Below are 22421 nucleotides of genomic sequence, written 5' to 3'. Positions count from 1 at the left end.
GGTGGGCAGTTGAGGCACATGTGTGCAAATGTGTGCACGTGTGTGTGTGCTCTTACACGACTCACTTCAGCTGAGTGCAGTTTTCTGCATTCATCTAGTGTTTCTTGCTGATGAAAATGTACACGAGCTACAAATGTACAAATCTAAAATTGGCAGTATAAGCAAACGGTTTCCTGAACTATGAATTCCACTGGAACAAACTCAATGTGTTCGAAACAATCACTCTAGCAGAACTGCTGTATTATCTTTCTAATAAATAAATAAACGTGAATATGAGCTACTAAAACCCTCTTTCTAAAGTGGTCTACACCCTCTGCACTCTCTCAAAACAACTAGTCACAGGAATAAAGAATAAATAGATGAGATTCTGCTTGGCAACCAGTCGGCAAAAGAAGCCAAGAACTGACTAAATAGTTTACCCTTCAAATAAGTCAGGTTATATCAGTGTTTGAAGACATATCAGAAGATTATTTGTTGACTAGAGCAGCTGCGGAACTCACGTAATATACTTTGGTCTATCAGATAAGTATTGGGCTAGATGACCTGGAGGTCATTTCTAATGCTCATAATGAGATTTTATGATAGTGTACTTATTTCTTAACCATTAGGTAATTTATTTGGGGGTGAGAACAAACGAGTTCAGTTCCGAGAGAACTGAGATTTAGTACAAAGTCCGTGAAGCTCAAACAGGAATTGAATATCATAAAAGTAAATTCGGTCACACTGTTCTGGGCCTAAATAGTTCAAGTTTTCAAAAACTGTTTATGATACATTTTATATTTTGTTGTGGCTGTGTCTAAAAAAAACTGCAAATCTGTCTTATTTCCATCATTTTTATATGAACATACGCTATTAAACAGTCTACATTACTTTCCTCTGATTACGGATTCCTCTTTCCTTGAACTACTGTCTTAGCATTTCTGTGCCGACAGAATACAACCCACAGACTCAAACTTGTAAATATCACCTGAGAACAATATGAAAGTTTCCTCTGATTTTAAAATTACCTTGACTTAAGCAAACAAACACACGCACAAAAAGGTCTTTCCTGGGACACAGTTTGTCCAACAGAACACTTCCTTTTTCTGATGGATGTGATAAAAGGGGAAACGACTCATTTGGCAAAGTATAGTACATCATTACTCAAAGCTGGGTTCAACAGTTCAGATTTTTAAGGCCTTGGGAGTAAGGAAAAGAATTTTCTTTATTTAAGGAAAATGATTTTGCCCACGCTTTCAAAACGGAGCTAGCTTTCTACCAAATTCTGATAAGAGGCAGTCAGAACTGTCAGACGCCCAAATCAATACACTGAAATTGTTTACATATTTAGTTATTATGCAATTTCAAGAACTTACTGTTTTGAAGGGCAACGATTTCACCCGAACCTTTAAAACTGTGCTGCAGATTATGACAATAGGTACACATACGTCTCATGTTCAAGCCAATGTACTAATGGAGCTGTTTAAATAAGCTATTATTTATTTGCTTTCTTTTATGAAGGAAGGGGAAACAATGCCTGAAAGAAGAGAGTCAAAATATAATCTATCTGAACGGATTCACAACGAGGTCCTGCTGTAGAGCACAGGGAACTAGATTCAATGTCCTGGGATAAGCCATAACGGAAAAGAATAGGAAAAAGAGTGTACACATATGTATAACTGAGTCACTGTGCTGTGCAGCAGAAACTAACACAACATTGTAAATCAACTATATGTCAATAAAAAAATAAAAAACATATACATGTATATATAATCTATCCCTTGACATAGTCTGATGAACAATCAGGGGATTGGCCATGGAGTGAGACATTTCATGTCCAACAGATTTTCAAGTATTTCATAATAATCACCTTTTACATCTGCATACCCCTGTTCATACATTGTATCACGTGACTCATGATTTTCCTGTCTCCTCTCCCCAAGAAATCGATTAATCTCTTAAAGAAACCATATTTGAAATACTGTCATATTTTTCTGAAATCCTCTTTGTTTGTCGTAGATAGTAACCCCCAGCAGACACACGGATGGTATGTCAGCAGACTGCACGGTTCACGAGGTTCAGACGCGTGTTAATTTTGTAGACGCAGATGATGTGAATCCCTGTGAAGGCACACAGCCGTTCGGTCTCCACGAATGTGGGGAGATGCTTCTTTTCGAGAAAGACCAAGTGGACAGAACGAGGACCTTTACTGGAAACTGATGGCCACGGGAAGGCTGGTGGACGAGGAGACACACAAGGAGGGGCAGGTGCGAACATTTCCACATCTGAGAATTTCAGGACTCAAAGAAGCCCCCAGAGGTATCTACCGAAAACATCGAGGGTGCCAGATCCGAGCCAGATCTGAACCCGCTTTCCCACTCCACGCCCCTCCTGGTGGGTCTCTGGGCCCCTTTATTGGTGGCGTCAGAAGCATTAGCTCAGCAGTGTTTCTCTTTCTTTTCCCCTTCTAGTTTTCTACTTTCTCCACTGCTGCACTTATGCAGCCCTCCGGCCACGCAATGAAAAGTTCTCCAGTTCTGTCACACAAATGCAAAGGGCGACACGGTGGCCTGCTCCATTTTAATCAGGATATTAGATGAGTGAAGATTTCATGCAGTCATTTGTTTACACTTAAGCCCTCGAGCTTTTGAGCTCCTCGGTTCTCTGGACGCCTCACCCCCCCCTTCCCTCCTCCCTCACCCTTTCCAAATCTCACCACCACGCTGACCTCTCACCACGCTGTTTAAAGGTCCACCCTCAATTTCTGAGTGGACTAGAAAGGACCATCATGGTGAAATAGATGAATTATTTGCAATACTCCAAGACTAAACCTAGAGAGATGCCATGAAAATAGTTTCTGAACTTTAGATACACGAGTCCCCTTATTTTAAGCAATTTTCAACTTGAAATGTCCTTCACGTCCTTTCCCTAAGAGCCTCTATGAATCAGAGAGAAACGGCTGCCATTGACTTAAATGACAAACAACACTACAAAAACAATTTCTTTTTTCCCATAAGCAACAGATCTGTGAGTCAGACAGTAGGAATAAGTTGGTTTGGTTTTCTCAGGTTTTCCTTTCTTCCTTTTTTTTTAAATGCTTTCTCATCAGCAGCAAAATTTCCGGGGAAAAGAAAGGAAAATATTAGAAGCATTACAAAGAATGTCTTCTATTTGGTATTCCTAGAGAAGAAATAAGATGTCACCAATGGGGACTTCCCTGGTGGTCCAGTGGGTGGGACCCCGGACTCCCAATGCAGGGGCCCAGGTTCGATCCCTGGTCGGGGAACTAACTAGATCCCGCGCCCATGCCGCAACTAAGAGCTCTTGTGCCGCAACTAAGACCTGGTACGGCCTCAATAAATGAACAAATACATAAAAATAAATCTTTAAAAACAAAAGATGTCACCAGTGAAAGAATATCCATGGCTGAAACTTTCAACTTCAGTGTTGGTGAGAGAAAACACAAAGCATTCAGAAGTCTTCATTCTTTCAGGGAATTTTCAAGTGAGTTTTCAAAAAGATGGAGATTCTTAGAGCAAGTTTCTTTTGCTGCCCAGCCTTGCAATGGAGTTTAGAATAGGCTGGTACAGCACTGCCTTGAAAATTAGCCACTACACTTTTACCAGAATGTTCAAGAAACTTAAACAGGTCTATCAGATGCTACTTGTGTTCAGTAACTAACACAGGAAGTCTCAAGCATCCATCCAAAGAGCACAGTCTGCAATTTAAAAAAAAAAAAAAAGGCTTCCTAAAACCTTGTGATAAAGAAACTGCTGATCAAGCCACCAGGCCTAAGTAACAGCATCCATGCAGAAAACAGGACACACAAATGCAGTAACCAGGACAGAAACATACTAAACACATTGTAAAAACCTCCTTTCTGTATAGGGAAGTTTTATTTACATGGATGACCAGCCATAATGGTCATAAGGCAAGTAGGAGGACCCCACTGGCCAACTCAATCCAGGAAAAAGAGGGAGACAGCCAAGATCAGGCAGACACACGGATGAAGTTCATCACACTCTCTCTGCCTCTTCTGAGTAGTTTTCTCTGACCCATCAACACGCTGCCCGCCGGCTTTTGTCACACGCCATAGCCCAGTTGGTCTCAGGGTCACCAATAACTTCCTGGTTGACGAGACAAACATTCTTTGGTCTCCGACCTCTATTCACGCCTTCTGTAGCATTTCATACCACTGACCTTGCAAACATCTCCTCCCTGCTACTGCCAACATTTTCTTACGAAAATTTTAAACGTAGCAAATATTGGAAAGAACCGTACAACCAAACACCCGTCTACCCACCAGCTAGACTCTAAGTAGGGATTTTTCTGCCCTTTTATTATCACATAGCTACACGTTCCTCTACCCATCCGTCAGTTCGCCTCACCCTTCTGAATGTGCTCCACAGCAAATGCTATAGGCAGCAGCACGCTTCGCTCCAAACCCTCGCGCGTGCACAGCATCAACTGCAGAAACGGTCCTTCTCTGGGGCAAGAACACAGCCATGTCTTCCTGCTCCTGCTCGTCCCTCCCTCCGCTCGTGCTCCTGCTCCACAGTTTCCTACCTCGGCTACAGCGACGGCTGGCACGGCTGGCACGGCCTCAGCCATCAGGCCTACGGCGGCCCCAAGCCTGACCTCACCGGTGCGCTCCAGCCCACCTTGAGGCTCCACCCACTTCACGTGCCTAAAACAAAGTTGTCTGTTCCCCTTGGCGTCTGTTAACTCCTTCTGTGTCGCTGCCTACGGCAGTCACGGTGAATCATAAATACCCCTGAGCTAGAACTCTCCCAATACTCTCCCGTTTCCCCCACTCTCCTCCTTGTTAGCATGCCACACAAAGTTCTATGATTCCCTCCACCGAAACGTCCAGCAACTCTCCTTCCCACCACCTCCCACGGCCATGGCCCTGTTCTAGTGCAAGCCTCCATCTCTGTCCTTGAGACTCAACAACCAGGGGCTTGGAGTGCACCCCCCGCCCTTCCCGTGCCACCTCGGATTGGGTGTCCTGGGCAGAACCAGAGGACGTCTACGGAATCAGCTCTCTATTGAAAGCCTTCAAAACCCCTCCCCGGCCCTGCCTCAAGAGCCATGACTACCCAATATGGTAGCCACTGGCCTCAGGGAGCTACCGAATACTCGAAATGTGGGTAGTCGGAATTGAGAAATGCCGCAAGCGTAAAATGCGTATGAGGGACCTCCCTGGCGATCCAGTGATTAAGACTCCGTGCTTCCAAGGCAGGGGGCACAGGTTCGAACCCTGGTCAGGGAACGAAGATCCCACATGCGGTTGTGGCACGGCCAAAAAATAAAAATAAAATAAAATAAAGTGTTAAAAAACAAAATAAAATGAAATGCATATGAGATTTGGAAGATTTTGTACGAAAAATGCAAAATGTCTCGATAATGTTTTATTGTTGATTATATGTTGAAATTATAATATTTCAGACAACTCGGCTTCAATCAAAATATTATTAGAATGAACACTGCCTCTTCATTCCTACTCTTTTAAAGAAGCTACCAGAACATTTAAAAGGACATATGCGGTTCCCGTTACATTTCTGTTGGACAACGCTGATCTGGAATAAAGTCCAAACTCCCTAAACATGTTACTGAATGGTCTCAAAAATCTTTTCTGACACTTTGATCCCAACGTGATGCCTCACTCTTCACCCGCAAACTCAGACTGCTGAGTGAAACCGCTGGGTGGGATTTGCTTCTCAGGACAGAGGTCATCACAGGTGCCCAGGCATCCAAAAGACAGACGGAAGAATGGAGAAGCAGGGGAAGATCTATGGAAATTAAACAGGTACTCGACACAAAGTCAAGGAAACAGCAAAATGCATTATTAATCTTTTTTAAAAAAATGACCAAAGACTGCCGACTTGTGTTTATATGATGTCTCTTCCAAAGCAGAACATTTGTCATTGAGCATATGAATCACCTTTACATGGAATGCCACCATGCTGAACAAGTCTGCATATTTCAGAGTTCCCACCGGTCACTGCCTGGGATGGACACTTCTAGCCTCATCCAGACTCGAGGAGCTGTTATTTCTGAGCGGCACCTCGCATAGGGGGTCCCTCAGCTACACCGTCAGCACCTCCCATGAATGTTCGTGGTGGATACTCACATGCTAAGTAAAGTAAGGGAAGGTCCAGGGACATATTTGAAGCTTTTAGCCTATCCTAGAAGTCTGCAAACCAGGCCAGTGAGCCAAAGGCCTGTTTTGGTCAATAAAGTTTTATTGGAACATAGCCACACCCATTCATTTACATATTGTCTAAGGCTGCTTTCCTGCTAAAAAGCGGAGTTGAATAGCTGTGACGGAGACCATGTGACCCACGAAACCTAAAACATTTACGATTGGCCCTTTCCAGAAAAAAATCACTGAGCCATGGCCTAAGGCATCATTTCTGTTATTAAACAGAGTGACTCTCTTCTGTGACAGGTACAGTTCCAGGGCCCAGAGACACAAAGCTGAAAAAGACCAAGGTTAGTTTCTCGAGGGACCCTGAAGCGCGTTCACCTTAGTCTCTGCACACAGGACTTCTGCTCGCACTGGCCAGTGCTTTTCAAACTTTTTCCTATTGAAATCCACTAATAACAATTACGTTTACATCCAATCTTTCAGCACACACTGATCTATTTATGTATGTACATACCTGAACCAAGCCTGTCAAGATAATATTTGCCCGGCTTACTACCTGGGATTCACTCTCTTATCTTATCCTGTTATAGCCCCTTCCATTAAAAAAATAATAATTGGTTTTATTATACACTAATGTCTTGGGATTCACAGTTTGAAAAACTCTTAATACACACCAGCTTTTTGTTACTAACTCTGATCTTCACTATAAGCCAAAGGTTATAAACTAGCAGCCCCTCTCCTCCAGATGAAACTGATTTACTCCCTCTATGCAGAATTTTGGTTTGTGTTAGTTTTGGTTTTTAATATGTTAATTATTTCTCAATATGTTTTCTAAAAAATCAGTATCCCAAGATTCTTTAGAAAAATCAGAGGGCAGGGCAATCATGAGTCGACTTTCTTTCCTGGTAACTGTCAGCTGGAGCTGAGAAGTGGTTTCTCCAATGTCTGCTTCCAACTTGCCACCCTCTGCCACAGGGCAAATGCACCTGAAAATCCCAAGAATTTTCATCACAAGCATTAGCTCCCCATGAACTCCCCCCCATATAAATATAAAACAGATCCAATGTGTTTTCTTTCCATCATTAAACACTAGCAGGGCATTCTAGTAGACCCTCTGGCTTTGGGGAAAGCCTTTTTAACAGATACTATTGTAATCTCAAGTCCTCCTACACCAAGAAGAAAGAGAAAGGCCTCATTAGAAAGGAAAACAAGCGGCCTCTATTTCTTTAAGAAAAACCCACAACATTTGATGAAAGAAACTACAATAATTAAAGTCCACCAGAAAATTAAGAAAAAACCCAGATGCCAGTTTTTGTTTACTCAAAAGCTTTGTTTGTAAAACGAAATCACTTCATCACTGCAGCCTTTTCTTACTGCCAGAACATTTCAAAACATCGACTGCAAGCAAACACGGCTTCAGTTAAGAAAGGTGACCAGGGGCGCAGTTAGCTCTGGGAATGTAACTTTCCTTGCGGCTTAATTCAGTTCCCTTTTTAAATACCTGAGCTTAAGGAGAATCTGCAAAGATTTACGACCGTAACAAACACACCACTTTTGAATTTGTCATTCAAACCAGCCTGGCAACTTTGATATTTCCTATTGAAAGGAGAGCTCCAATCCAAGTAAGAACTCTAAAAAAGGGAAAAGGAATTTTATTCCCATAATTTGATTGATTACTTCCTACTCTGAACACTCAAGAGAGAAAAAGCAAACTTTTTTTCTGTCTGTAGTTGGATTTCTCCCACTAATCGTTTACAAGCAGGTAACAACCATAAAACACAAATTACTTACAAGGATCCACAAGCCAATCGTGCTAGCTGGGTTCCAAAATCCATAAGCATCAAAATACTCGGGAAAACATCTGAGATGAAAACCACAAATGTAACGATGAATTGATCACTGACTAAATTCAATTCAATACTTTAATTCACCAGTTCTGGGAGGAGAAAGAATAATGCTATCAATTGTTCCATTCTCTGGAATAATTTTGCCATCGATACAAATCCTCCAAAATGACATCTATGTAATTCAGAGCATGCAATGGTTTCCCAATTGTAGTCTCCAGAATTTTACCCTGAAAAATGGCAGCTCTAAGCTCTTGTCTTTTAGCTTAACCTTGGGCAAGGCACCCTGTTTTCTCATAGGCAGAAGACAATCTCTGAGATACTTCCTAATTCCAACTTCCTTTACGGTTTATGATTCTGTCTGGTTAGAGCCAGAAAAGTTCAAATCAACAGCCATGCCTTATTTGGCAATGATCCGACCACTACGGTAAAGAGCTTGGCACTATTAATGACCAGCTGGCAGGATAATTAGATAAAAATTATTAATAACAATAATAATGAAGATAGAAGAGTGCTTGGGGGTAAAAATTGGGCTATGGCCTGATTTCTAAGGAATAAAAAGTGTCAATCAGAAAGTGCAAGTACATGTATATGGATGGCTGAGTCGCTTTGCTGTGCACCTGAAACTATCTCAACATTGTCAATTGGCTATACTCCAAGATAAAATAAAAAGCTAAAAAATAAAGGGCAAATACAGAAAAGAGTGAGAAAGATGGACTTTGGCATGACTCAGCCATGGCTGGTTGGGGGTTTCCTACAAAGTTGAAGACACCAGGGAATGGGTGCAACCACCAACTCGCCTTGCCCCACTTCCAGGAGCAGCCAGCCACCTTCTCATATATCTCTGACAATATTTTGGCTTCCCCATGCAGCCATTTAGAAGGAGGAAACTTGCTCATTTGGACCACTAAACAAAGAGGTTTTTTTCATGGTGATTATTTTTCAATGGGTGGGTGAAAAATCAATTGAGTGGCTCAGGATTTCTGATATGATCAAAAAGATGAGCTCTGTGATCAGATTATATTATTTCTTAAAAAAAAAAAAAAAAAAAAAGACTTACACAAAAAGTAGAGGTGGTTTTAGTTATTCCAGATAGGCCAATAGACTCACAAGGATATTTAAAGACTCAAAAATTCGCTTTGTCAACTCTATGTTGATACGTTGCCTAGTTTTGAACTAAAGGTCTAAGGCCCAGAATCAAACATGTCCAAGTCCTTCTATCACACGGGACAGGCTTTCAATCCCTACCATCTTTGAGCCACTGATGGCTGGGTATCTAGGCAGGAACCACACATGGGCAATTCCATCTGAGAACATGATGCTTCCCAGCAGTGAAGCATTGGCATAAGGTGGGTGGACTTGGGTTCAGCACTAGTTCTACTATTTACTAGACTATATGACCCTGGGCAAGTTACTACATCTTTTTGAGCCTCAGTTTCTTGAGCTATAAAAGGTAGTAAATAATAGGACCTACCTAATGGTATTAGTCATATTAATAAAATATCCAGACTACATGCAGCAGGTTATGCAGTAAAATCTAGCAACATCCAGTGTGGGCTCAACAAATGCAGCTATTATTACCTTACATCTAAAATGATCGATAGATCATTCAGACAGAAAATCAGTAAGGAAACATTGGATTTGAACTATATGTTAGACCGGATAGACCTAACAGACATATACAGAACATTCCATACAACAGCAGCAGGATGCACACAGAACGTTCTCCAGGGTGGATCGTATGCTTGGCCACAAACCTAGTCTTAACACATTTAAGAAGACTGAGATCATATCAAGTATCTTTTCTGAACACAATGGTATGAAGCTAGAAATCAGTAACAAGCAGAAAACTGGAAAATTCACAAATATGTGGATGTTGAACAACATCCTACTTAAAACCAATGAGCCAAAGAAGAAATCAAAAAGTAAATCAAAAAATATCTTGAGGGCTTCCCTGGTGGCGCAGTGGTTGAGAGTCCGCCTGCCGATGCAGGGGATGCGGGTTCGTGCCCCGGTCCGGGAAGATCCCACGTGCCGCGGAGCGGCTGGGCCCATGAGCCACGGCCGCTGAGCCTGCGCATCCGGAGCCTGTGCTCCGCAACGGGAGAGGCCACAACGGTGAGAGGCCCGCGTACCGAAAAAAAAAAAAAAAAAAAAACAACAACAAAAAAATATCTTGAGACAAATGAAAATGGAATCCGAACACACCAAAACTTATGGGATGCAGCAAAAGCAGTTCTAAGAGGGAGTTTCATAGTGACAAATGCCTACATTAAGGAAAAAGAAATAGAAACTAAAATGACAGATTTCGTCACATGTACTTTGCAGGGTTCAAATATTTTGCTATTTTTAAAAAGTTTCAACATGCATGAAGGAAAGCATTATACCAACTAAGATGGAAAAATGTCAAACAACAAGCCCAGAATGGCATTAAATCACAGAAATTATTTTTATCTACATAAGCATTTAGTAGCCTATCCTTTGCATGATACAGGTTCATAAGACAGGTGCAACCAAGGTAAGTGAGCGAACGATTAAGAGGAAATACTGTTATCTTCTCTGAGTCTCAAGATGTACCAGGTGTTGTTTTGTTTTGCTTAAGTAAAAATGTGATTTTAATTTTGACAGTTGTTAAAAATATCAGAGGAAATGTTTTGAGGCAGACTGACATTACCCTATTAAACCTGAGCCTCTGATGCACAACAGAAGCAGAAAATGCCCCCATGCTACCTGGAAAAGAACTTGGAGTCTGATAATGCTGGCATCCCTGGCTTAGCTGTTCCAGTAGGAAGAACCACCAGGATGCCCAGGTCCTGTCCTCCAGGGCTCTGGAGGCTGGATTTTCTCCCTCCCACCCTCTCCTTCAACCCCGTGACTGCTCCCGTGGCAGACCCCATAAGCCAGGGTCTAAACCAAAGGTTAAAGCACAAGGGCAAGTAACCAGATAGAACATTTAAGCTGACCCAGAAAATCCAGGCTGTGTTGTCACCGTAGCTGTAAGGAGCGTCCCCAGGCGCGGCCCCATCTCGCCACCGCATCACCAGCTTCCCCAGCCCTGACAACTGCCCCTCCTACACTGGAGGCAAAAAAGCCAGATGCCCACATCAGGTTTTCCTCTGACCCCTACTTCAGTTCTTTGTGTTCTCAAAAACTTGCCCCCGACATCAAAGTTTCTGCTCTCCAGGCGGAGAGGGACTCAGTCAGGGCTGGGTGACTTTTCATACCTTCTTGACTTGACACTTGCCAACCATAAAGAAGAGAAGAAAAGACAAAACAGTCCCTGTCCGTGTTTCAGAGACAAGAGAGTAGGAGGGGAGCCCTGAGCCAATTTTATTATGAAATAAGCTGAGGGAAAGATCTGCATGCCTGGAGCAACAGGTGCTGGCGGGGAGGGAGCTAGCAGGCTGGTGCTGGGGGCCTCGGGGAGGAGAGGAGTAAAGGCCTGGCTTGGTGGAGTGTTTCGGGATGACCCCTCACATCCTCTGCCTTCTTTGTTTTTGACAAGAGAGTAGGAGGGGAGCCCTGAGCCAATTTTATTATGAAATAAGCTGAGGGAAAGATCTGCATGCCTGGAGCAACAGGTGCTGGCGGGGAGGGAGCTAGCAGGCTGGTGCTGGGGGCCTCGGGGAGGAGAGGAGTAAAGGCCTGGCTTGGTGGAGTGTTTCAGGATGACCCCTCACACCCTCTGCCTTCTTTGTTTTTTTTGGCATCGGCAGGCGGACGCGCAACCACTGCGCCACCAGGGAAGCCCCGCCTTCTTTGTTAACGGTGTTCTTTTCCCTTTGGTTTTGGAATCATTCTAGACAACAAAACTGTAAAAAAAAAAAAAAAAAAAAAAAAAAGCAGCAGTACAGAAAACTCTCAGAGACCCCTTCAGCCAGACAGTTTCCCCTGAGGTTGTCATCTTCCATAACCCTGGTAAAGGATCAAAACCAAGAAATCAACCTTGGTATGACACCGTGAACTAAACCACACACATCAGTCACATTTCCTCAGTTTTCCACCAATGCCCTTTTTCTATTCCAGGATCCAGTCGACAGTACCAGACTGTACTTATGCATTAGCAATTAGTCTCTTTTTTCCCCTCCCAGGGTGACAGTTTATCGGTCTTATTTTGTTATTCATGATCTCGCCACTTGTGAAGAATGCTGGTCAGGTATTCTGCGGCTGTACCACCCATTCGTGTTGGTCTAACGTTTTCTCATGATTAGATGGGGGTCAAGGATTTAGGGGAAGAAAACCCCACAGGTGAAGCCCTCCTCCCTGCCTTACACCAGGGGATACAAGATCTCAACACGACAACTAGGGAACGTCACCCTCAGCACTTGGTTCAGTGGGGTCCGCCAGGTTCCTCCACCGTAGCGTTCCCATGTTCCCCTTTCCCCCTTCCCTACTTTTTTTTTTTTTGAATTACAGTTGATTTACAATGGTATGTTAGTTACAGGTGTACAGCAAAGTGATTCAGATGTAGGTACATATCTATCTAATCTTTTCAGATTCTTCTCCCTTATAGGCTATCACAGAATATCGAGTAGAGTTCCCTGTGCTCTACAGGAGGTCCTTGCTGGTGATCTACTCTACGTATAGTAGTGCGTACCTGCTCACCACCCCCTCGCCAGGCCCTGGACCAAAGTCACAGGAAACAGTCTCCCGTTGGAACTCCGAAAACACCTTCCTATACAACTGTCCCACGTGGTGGATCTTCCCAAAGTGTATCTCAGGTGCGTTAAGGGTTAAACAGGCTTCTGGGTGCTGTTAAGAACCCTGGGACCCTCCTCCAGAGCCTGTACAACACAGGAATAGAAATAAGACTGCATTACTGCTGTTGAAATAAAATCATCTGGGAGTATTTTCACGTGAAGCTGGCTTTCAGAAACAGAGGCAAAACACACTAACAAAACTAATCTGGGCATGTGGCATTCCTTTCCGGCACGCACATTTCTAATATAAACCTCCTAATCGCTTCTCTCTTCTTTTTCAGGTTTATTGTCAAGGCAGGTCTTTTCTATTTCTCTCCAAAGGATAACCTGCCTGCCTGAAAGAGCCGGCTCAGGCAGAGTGGCTGTAAGTGCTACTACCCAGGATGATTTTTTTTTTTTTTAAAGTGAGACCAAATATACTCTGATCATGATGAGGTTTTCCAAGTCCACCCTTTGAGTTCCTTGCTGACTCTCCCTCCCACTAGGTGGTGCTAAAGGTCACATTCAAAGTGGGCTGCTCTCAAAAGAGACCAGGAAGAGGATTTTTTTTTTTAACCTTTGTGAGAATATCACAAGTACTAAACTAACGGCAAGTACTAAACTTCCTTCTTACTAAGCAGTTCCCCTTTTCTTTTTCACATTTACTGCCATCTGACAGCTTCTGAAACTGAGCAAATCTGAACTTCTGGAATCCAGCTTTCAAGGAATCACAGAATAAATGTAAATGTTAGAGGCATAACAGTCATGACCACATGAGTGATATATAAAATCAGCAGTTGCATCACTGGAGGCAAGCAGCTGGGAAGATGTTTCAATTCTCTGAACTCAGCATTTCCTCAGTTTCTACGTTCTGCTTTCACATAAGTTTATTTCACGTTAAGTTTATTTATTAACTATATCAATATTCCCCCTCCAAATAGATTTTTTTAAACTGTATCAAATGAGCAAAGATTTTAAAGTGCTTCCGAACATTTTTAAGACATTCTTAAAAATGCAAAGACTAGGGAGCTAAAATATTACTTAGGTGCAATTTCCTCTGATTACACATCAAAGGCATATGTTTTAATAAGAAACCTCAGTTCCACAATTACGATTCATCACTTAAGGAAAAACAAACTTTCTAAAAGCTTCGAGTCTAATATCATTGGGAAGCACACGGAGAAGGGATGCTCTTTATCAGCCCAGTTCCTGTTCCTTGGGGGAGGAAGACGTGCCCCTAAGGGAAATCGCTATGTCTATCAAGTTCCCATCCCAGGCCAGCAATGTGGCTGATGGTAATCGTGATGTGCAGTCGTTCAAATGCATCCCGCGGAGATAGCAGGCCTTTGCTGTTTATACCAAGTCAGTTTGTTTGCTCTGTGACACTCTCCTACTATGATGTGAGCATCTGGTCTGTGTAAGGTCAGCCCCTGTTGCCATTAGTTACACAGGCTTATTTTGTTCTCATGACCCCTCCAGAATACAGATTTGGCACGTACTCTTTCTGGGCCAATCAACAGACATTTCTATGAGACAAATATTTTGGCCAGAGCGTTTCTGGACTTTTTTTTAAGAGGAAGGCAGAAGACTACAATCCTGTGGAGGGTTTTCGCTCCTATGTGGCTATGCGTTCCACATACGCTACATGAGCACATGATAAATCTCATCACTACAAGGGAGTAATCACTCACATAAGGTATTCCAATTCCAGGCTATACCAAACATGGTTTTGCTATTGTTGCTTTTAATGCCTGGACTCAATAATCCAAGACGTTGCTCCACCTGGTGTCTGATGCTGCTCAGAAGTTCCCCAACGACTCAATAACTTTTCTGTTATCAGTTCTATCACTTTTTCCCCACCTACTGGGTACCTGCTCTTGCATACATGTGTGTATGGGTTCATGCATGAACCTCGTGCGCCACCCACCCCCCCACACACACACACAGAAATGAGACTGTTGGACTTGTCTTGCTGGGTTGGTCTACTGGGGAGATGAACCCAGGGCAAACAAAATGGCAGCATGTGGCTTCTGAAAGGGGTTCTTTGCAACCTCTCAGCTGATGGAGAGTGTCCAGTCACTGAGGGTTCCAGGGAGCAAATGCATGAAAGAAATTGGGCCTTCCCCTTCCCCCGCCACAGACATGTACCCTAGACTCAGGGCCCAAAGCTGCTTCTCCCCGATTTCCGCCCCCCACCTCTTATCCCTTCCAAGGTCCTTCGCTTCCCTCTGAGGACACAGAGCCCCTTTGGATGTCAGTCCCCAGGACCTTGCATGGGTGGCCAGACTCCCTTGGCTCGAATTTCACTTCCAACCCTTCATGTAGAAGGGCTGCTGGCTCAGGAGGGAGGGAAGTACGCAGGGAGGTACCCAGCTGCTCCGAGATGCCGATCGCGCCGAGAGGGGCCGGAGCGCCTCGGCTCAGCCTGCCTCTCCCGTGGACTTGACACGCAAGGCAGCGATCAGGAAGGGCCGGAAAACGTCACACTCTGATGAAGCCACGGAAAGGACCAACTCCTAAACTCCAAGCTGAGTAATCTTTGATCTTTCTGGATGCTACAGAGTAAAATAAGTTTAGCGACATTCTTCTCTGGGGAAATCATCCAGTCTCACTAAAGAAAATGAGTCAAAATATAGGAAAGAGACACGCTAGCACAAGAGATTAGATGATGAACACTTACTATCTTGTCCCCAAATAAAAGACTGAAGTGTTACAGAACCCAAACATCTATATTCACATACATATATAAATATATATATGTACAAAGAACATATAAGCACACACGTATCTTTAAATACTTTATAAATAGGTATCTTCTGTCTTAGGAGAAAAATAACCATGGCCTCTAGTTGGTGCAGATATACAGGCAGAGTAGGGGAGGGGGCTTCTTTTACAATTCCAAGTTCACCTGCTCTTGAACCACAGCAGAGGCATTTGGTCTTAACTTCCAGAAAAGATCTCAAAGTTCTGAAGGTAATGAAACAATTCCCCCCTTTTCTTGAGGAACCCACCATGCATCCGATGGAAATGGAGACCACTCACGGTGAAGAACTGCTTTCCTGTGACACGCAAGCCACAGACATTTGTTGTCCTGATATCATGTCAGCTAAATTAAGTAATGTGGAATGTTTTTTAAACCCCATCAGAGTGGAGTTTCATATCCAGAAAAGTCCGCTGAAGCGTCCTAAATTATCATCAACAAATTTCCTGGCATATTAAAATGTTCCTTTCTTTCATTTATTTTAGAGTAATATTAGGAATTTTTTTTTTTTTTTTTTTTTTTTTTGCGGTACGCGGGCCTCTCACCGCTGTGGCCTCTCCCGCTGCGGAGCACAGGCTCCGGACGCGCAGGCTCAGCGGCCATGGCGCACGGGCCCAGCCGCTCCGCGGCACGTGGGATCCTCCCGGACCGGGGCGCGAACCCGCGTCCCCTGCATCGGCAGGCGGACTCTCAACCACTGCGCCACCGGGGAAGCCCTGGACATTTTTAAATCAATAAGAATAATTTCCTTTTTAGAGATTTTTAAATAAATTCGTTTTCTTGGCCTTTACTACACATTTGTCCAAACGAAGAAACCACTGATTACACTGTTCTTGGGATGTAGTTTATAAAGTCCTTTTAATTTTCTTCCCAGAGAGAGAAATTTATTGACACATCCTAACAACAGAGGTTTTTAACTCTCAAACTCAATCTCCAAGAGATTTGCTTCCAACTTCGCAGCAGCAACAGATTTGTCCCGTGGTCAGGACGGTAGGGGGCGCTGCCACAACAAACTATTATGGCAAATTGAGAGACGTCACTGGGCGAAAAAACAAGGCTAGACAGTATGATTCTCCCATGTCAATGAGCATGTAAAAAATATTGTACAAATTTTTTTGCCTTCCATAATTCACTTCAGGGTTCAAATACTAGGGTTTTCTTTCATTCGTTTGTGTGTGTGTGTGTGTGTGCGCGCGTGTGTCTGGTCATAAATGTGTGTTATAAACCCTGTATCACAATTTTGGGGCTGACTCAAGAAGGTCTTACCGAATCCCTTTACCTAAAATACTGGCTAAACTCACAAGCAGCTAGAACGTGCCTAATAGTTAAATGGCATTCTGTGTGATTTCTTGTCATAGGTAAGTCTTCAGTCTTTTTCACAAACATCTAACTCCAAGTTCAGAGCCGAGATGAAAGAGAACTATAGCAAAGTTTCATTAAATAATCGCATAATCCAGGCCCCATAGGTTGGACTTTTTAAATAGTTTTCCATGTAACTGAGTTAAATTTACGCGTTCAATAAAAGACCATTGCAAATGGTAAAACAAAGACACTGCTCCAACACTTAGAAAATTAAATTCATCAAACCATGAAGTCTACTGTGCAGTTATTTTTGTAACCACCATAAATTGCTTTATAAAACTCCTCTACCGAAGTAAACAATCCGAGGAGATATTTACTTTATAGCATGCCTCCAGTTTCCAAACGAGACAGCAGCCTAAAAGTTCATGACTTTTTCTTCTTTTTTTCCTTTCCTTTTTTTTTAAAAAAAAAAATACTTGTGTTTCTAGTTACCTTGAAACCTTCCTTCTCTTACACAAGCTCAGAAAGGTCAACGGAAAATAAGATCCAGCTCTGTGGATACACTGTGCCCCCAAATACTCATTTCTGGAATAGGAAGAAACAGTCCTACTTTGTGGAAATAAAAGCTATATAGCAAAATGAAAATAAAGGATTTTAGTACTAAATATTTCACCATATTTAATAGCACCTCAGAGTCCAACATTGTCTGAGATGTTTTTGGGCAGTCGGCTTGAAATGTGTTCACTTATAGCCCTGTACCAGGCCACATACAATGCAAACTGCTATAGATAAGAGTTTTAGGGGTCTTTAATCACTTCTTTCTTGTGTCCTTGATGGAAAAAACAGAGCTGCCTTTGTGCTAAGAAGAAGGACCTGTTGTTTCCAGATTCAACAGGTCATTTTTATAAGAACTTCCCAGAGGATACAACATAAATGACAGAAACACAAGGGGATTTTTTTAAGTGGCTGATGATTTTAAATGATATATATTCTATAGTAAAAGGGAAGGTTGTTTGTTCTTCTCTCCAACAAATGGAAAGTTACTGTTTTAAACATGTTTAATGTTCTAGTTCGACTTTTAGGACCAAACGTTTTCTCATGAGTTGGGTTACTGTAAATTTGCTTCCTGTGCTTGACTCTCAAGTAAATAAACTTGTCAAATCACATCCATTTCTCTTTTGGGGATGAATGGTTATTTGAGTGGGCTTCTGAAATATATTTAAATGGTATTGTAACTTTTGTCCTATCATTTCAGTTAAGAGAACAAGGAGACTGCAAATTTAATGAACAAGATAAAACTTTATAAAATGGAAAATTCTGGCCTATTTTTCCATATACTCAGAGGAAAGAAAAAAAGGCCAATATTTTATGGCAAACAAAATCCAGGTGACACTAAGATTTATTAGAGTTTGGCTTATTCTATTATTAAAGGTGGTCTGAATTTGAGAAGACTGGAAAGTTTAAGATTAAGACCTAAATCAGACTTGTTTCCTACACCGTATCAGGAGGGTTTTTCACAATGTAACCAGGATCCCTATTTTTCCCCACTTTTCTTCCTTTCAAAAACTTTTGTCTACCTCATTTTTAAAGGGAATTGTTTGGAGGTCTTTGGAAAAGTTTCTGCCAGTCCAGAGACAAAAGGTACTCTTCCCCACAAATACAGAAAGCATTTTATACAAAGTCATTCCTAGCCCCAAACAAAAGTTATTGCCAACGAAGCCTTCTTTAAAACACGCTGCTCTCACATATATCTCCCCAAAACTAGACTCCCCTAGAGTCCAGTTCTTGACACTTTAACTAAGTGTCTATATTAGAAAGGGATCCACTAGGTCACATATCTGGTAATTGGCAAACAGGTTTCTAACTTGGAAGAGACATGTTTCTTTTTTTTTTTTCTCTTTAGCTGCGCACAGGGAAACTTTCACATAGCAGGAGAAAATGATGAGATTGGCTACTGGGGGAAAAGGGAATTCCAAGAACTAAAGAAAAAATCTGCAAGGCCAAAATTTCCCTCCCACCCGCTCCCTCTTTCCCGGGGGAAGGCAGGGTGGGGAAGGAGACCCCTCATCTTAAGGACAAGTACCGATGACCCTCTGCCCTCTGCATGAAACCGGGGAGGGCGATGAACTGGGTGGGCGTCACCACGGGCTCCTCGAGCCCCTACCCCGGGCTCTGGCCGCCCCCGCCTGCCCGCCTTGTCCGGCCCCAGCTCACCGGTACCAGGCGAGGCCCTTGTCGTAGCTGCGGTCGAAGAAGTGGGGCTCGGCGCCCACGGCGCGCACGTCGGGGTGCACGCGCAGGAACTCGAGCAGCGCCCGCGTGCCGCCCTTCTTCACGCCGATGATGATGGCCTGCGGCAGCTGCTTGCTGCCTTCGTCCAGCAGCAGGGCCAGGGTCCCCGGAGGCGTCTCGGCCACGCTGCTCCCGGCCCCGGAGCCGCCGGGACTCCCCGCCAGGCCAGGGGGCTCCTCTTCCCAGGCCGCCACCTCGCCGTCTTCCAGCGGCGCGGGCGGCCGGCGCCTCGGCCACGGCTGCACTTGCAGGAGGCGCTTCCTTCGCGCGGCCGCGGGCCACGCCGCCGGCTCCCCCGGGCCTCCCGCCGGGACGCCGCGACCCGGGGCCCCCGCCTCCTTGCCACCGCCCGACCGCCCCACGACGGGGCCCGACAGAGTCTGGCAGCGCTCGGCCAGGCAGTAGAAGACGTAGAGGGACGTGAGCAGGGAGCAGAGCATCAGCAAGAACTTCCGGAAGATGCTGCGGGACAGCGGCTCGGCCGAGGTGGGGTGGGCGCCGGCCGGGGCCGGAGGGGCCATCCTAGCCGGAGGCGACGTCGGGCAGCGCGCGGGCCATGCTAGGCCGGGACTCCGCCAGGTGCCGTAGCATCCTCCGGGGGGGCCGGCGCGCTGGACGGAGGCCACATCGCCCTGCGCCCCTGCGGCCGCTCGAGCTGCCCGGGCGGCGGCAGCCGAGGCTCCTCGGGGAGACGCAGCCCCCGGAAACCCGCGCGGGATCCCAGCCTCTGGTCGAGGGGGCGGGAAGGGGGACGTGGTGCCGTGCTTAAGAAACCATCGTCTGAGACTCGCCCAAGTCCTGAGCCCGGGGCCGCACTCGGCGCCCCCGGTCCCCGAGAGTCGCCGGAATGGGGGTGTCGGCGGCGGTGGCGAAGGCGTGCGTCTCAGACCCGGGCCGGAACGGCCTCTCGGCGCGAGTCCCAGCTCAGCGATCGTGCATCCCTCGCTCGCTCCCGGTGAGGGGACGTGCGGCTCCGGGGCCGCTGAGCTCCGTGCGCTGCAGACCGCGGCGGGGACAGTGCCTCCCAGCCGCCGCTTCCTCGGTCCCCGGCCCGCCTGGGCGCGCGCTCTCGGCCCCGGCACGACGTCCCCCGAGTCCCTCTACCCGAGCGGGAGCCAGAGGGCCCGCGCCGAGCCGTCCGACCCTCTTGGTGCGCGCCCGGCCTCTCCGGCGGCTCTCGGGCCCCACCTGGGAGCGGCGTGGCCGAGCCGGGGCTGCGCGGGACCTGTCAGCAGCCGTGGCCACTGCGCTCGCCGCCTCCCGGGCCGTCGCTGCCGCCACACGTGGGGCTCCGAGGGCAGCAAACTTGGCGGTGACGTCAACGGCCAGGACGAGCGCAGCCGGGCGGGCGGGGTGCGACGGGAAAAGGTGGCGCGGACCCCGAGGCGGCCGCCCAATGACAACGGAGAGGGCGGGGGCGACGGGGGCGACGCCCCTTCCCCACTCCGCCCACCCCTCCCCCGCCAACCCCAGCCGGCGGCCTCGCCCCCTCGGAGCGCTGCCGGGTCTGCGGCGGCTCCCGGGACGTCTGACTGACAGCCAAGCCGGCCGGATCCCCGGGGGCCTGACTTCTACCCAGCCAAGCCGCTCGCTGGATCAGGGGTTCCCAAACCTCTGCGACGCCGCTCTGCCCTTCGCAGCCCTGACCCCTCCGAGGGCCCTGGTTCCCTCCCTCCGGAGTCGCTACATCCTTCCCCCGCTCCGCCCCGCCCCCCCACCCCCCCCCCCGCCACCTCCGCGAACCTTTAGAAGTTTTGTTGGCGGAGGTTCCCGGGACCGAGCCGCGCGCCACGCCCCCATTTGTCCTGGACAAACTGAATTCCTCCGCTGCGGCTTCGCCTTCCACTTACCCTGCTGTCCACTGCCGGCTCCGGAGCAAAGCCTTTTCTCCCCGCAGCAGTTTTTGGTGTTTTTTGGTTTTTCATTTGATTGTTTTCCTTTGTATTCGTTTAGGATGATCAGAGTTCCCCAGGACCTGGAAAGGAGCAACCTCTTAGGAAATGAGCCAATAAATAAGGGGACAAATTAAAATTTAAAAAATTATATCAGCTACAATTCCAAATCCATATGCCCAGTTTTTGAGGAAGGGTTTTTTTTAGTGTTGCTTGCACTAGAGTGTGTGTGTGTGTGTGTGTGTGTGTGTGTGTGCGCGCGCTCGCCACACTAAAGGAGTTATATGTCCTTTCCTAAGCGGTTTCCTCTTTCTCTTGCCTCCCCTGACCCTATATCCTCTCCCTGCGCTCCTCGGAGAGCAGGTCAGGAAGGGATACAAATCGCCTTGCTGTTTAATGGAGGGAGGTGGCCCGTGGAACCTGCATGAGGTGGTTTTTAATTCCAGTCCGATTTGTTCCTGATTTCTTGGCTTCCTCGTCTCGGCAGGACGCCCCGCAATGTGGGCGGTAGCCTGACCTCCGCGTACCCACCCTTGCAAGCTGTGCAGGCTGCTTTCGGGGCGCACTGCGGGTGCTGACCAGGGCTGGCAGCGGCAGCAGAGCTAGGGCTGCAGGAAACTCACAGGGGAAACTCTGCCTCCTGTGCTCTATCTGACGTGGAACTGAAGTCCTTTTTAACCTTCCAAAAGGGACCTGGTGGTTCTGACTCGGTGCCTGGGTGGAATCGCTGTTTGTGCCGGTTGGATAAATCCTCAGGACTGGACGTGGTTTTCTGTTTATGAAGTGCCAGTCCCAAACTAGTCTGTAAACTAGTGAAGAGCTTGTTAGGTTCCACTGCCATAAAGCAAAGGGCTTTACAAGGATGAACAGTAACTCCTGCCAAGCTTTAACGCCTCTTTGTGTCCTAAAATTGGACGTCAACAATCTAGTTGAACTTTAATACTAACTTGAGCTGTAATATATTCTAGTTTGTCCCTTGGTACTTCATTCTGACTTGCAAAACTGAGACCCCCCCCAAAAAAGGCAGTTTTATAACGTTATTCTGAACGTATATGCAATCCCATAAATGTTTACAAACATGCTTAGGTTTTTCCCATCTGGAAAATGGTGGTCGCCAAGTTCCCTTCTAGCTCCAACATGGTAGGATATCATGCGTTTTGCTTTCACATTCCCAGCACAGGTATTTCCTTTATGTGGGTATTAAACACCCACACTATGTAGGAGACAGGGTTCTAAGGACCACTCACACCATACCTAGCTCTAGGGCAGCTCTGTACATTAGAAATAAAATATAAGCCATGAACACAAGCCTCATGGGTCATTTAAAATGTCTAGTAGCCACCTTAAAAACGGTAAAAAGAAGCAGGTGAAATTAATTTCACTAATATAGCCAACATACCTAAAAATGTGATTTTACCATGTAGTCAATATAAAAATTACTGAGGTCATTTATGTTCTTTCTTTTCATACCAAGTCTTCAAAATCCAGTATCTGTTTTACACTTTCAGCACTGCTTTATAG

At 45.7% G+C, this 22421-nt stretch overlaps 1 protein-coding gene across 1 annotated transcript in view; it reads right to left on the bottom strand.

Annotated features, from left to right (window-relative positions):
• HS3ST3A1 (heparan sulfate-glucosamine 3-sulfotransferase 3A1) overlaps positions 1 to 19529 on the bottom strand; it is a 95272-nt gene extending 75743 nt beyond the window's left edge. The window contains exon 1 of the mRNA XM_024127863.1: positions 18931 to 19529. Within this exon, the coding sequence (XP_023983631.1) occupies positions 18931 to 19529 (599 nt within the window). The remainder of the gene's footprint in view (positions 1 to 18930) is intronic.
• Positions 19530 to 22421: the final 2892 nt, after the last annotated feature.

The sequence above is a fragment of the Physeter macrocephalus genome, chromosome 14 (genome assembly GCF_002837175.3).
Source record: "Physeter macrocephalus isolate SW-GA chromosome 14, ASM283717v5, whole genome shotgun sequence".
NCBI classification, from domain to species: Eukaryota; Metazoa; Chordata; class Mammalia; order Artiodactyla; family Physeteridae; genus Physeter; species Physeter macrocephalus.
This window is presented reverse-complemented; position numbering and strand designations above follow the sequence as displayed.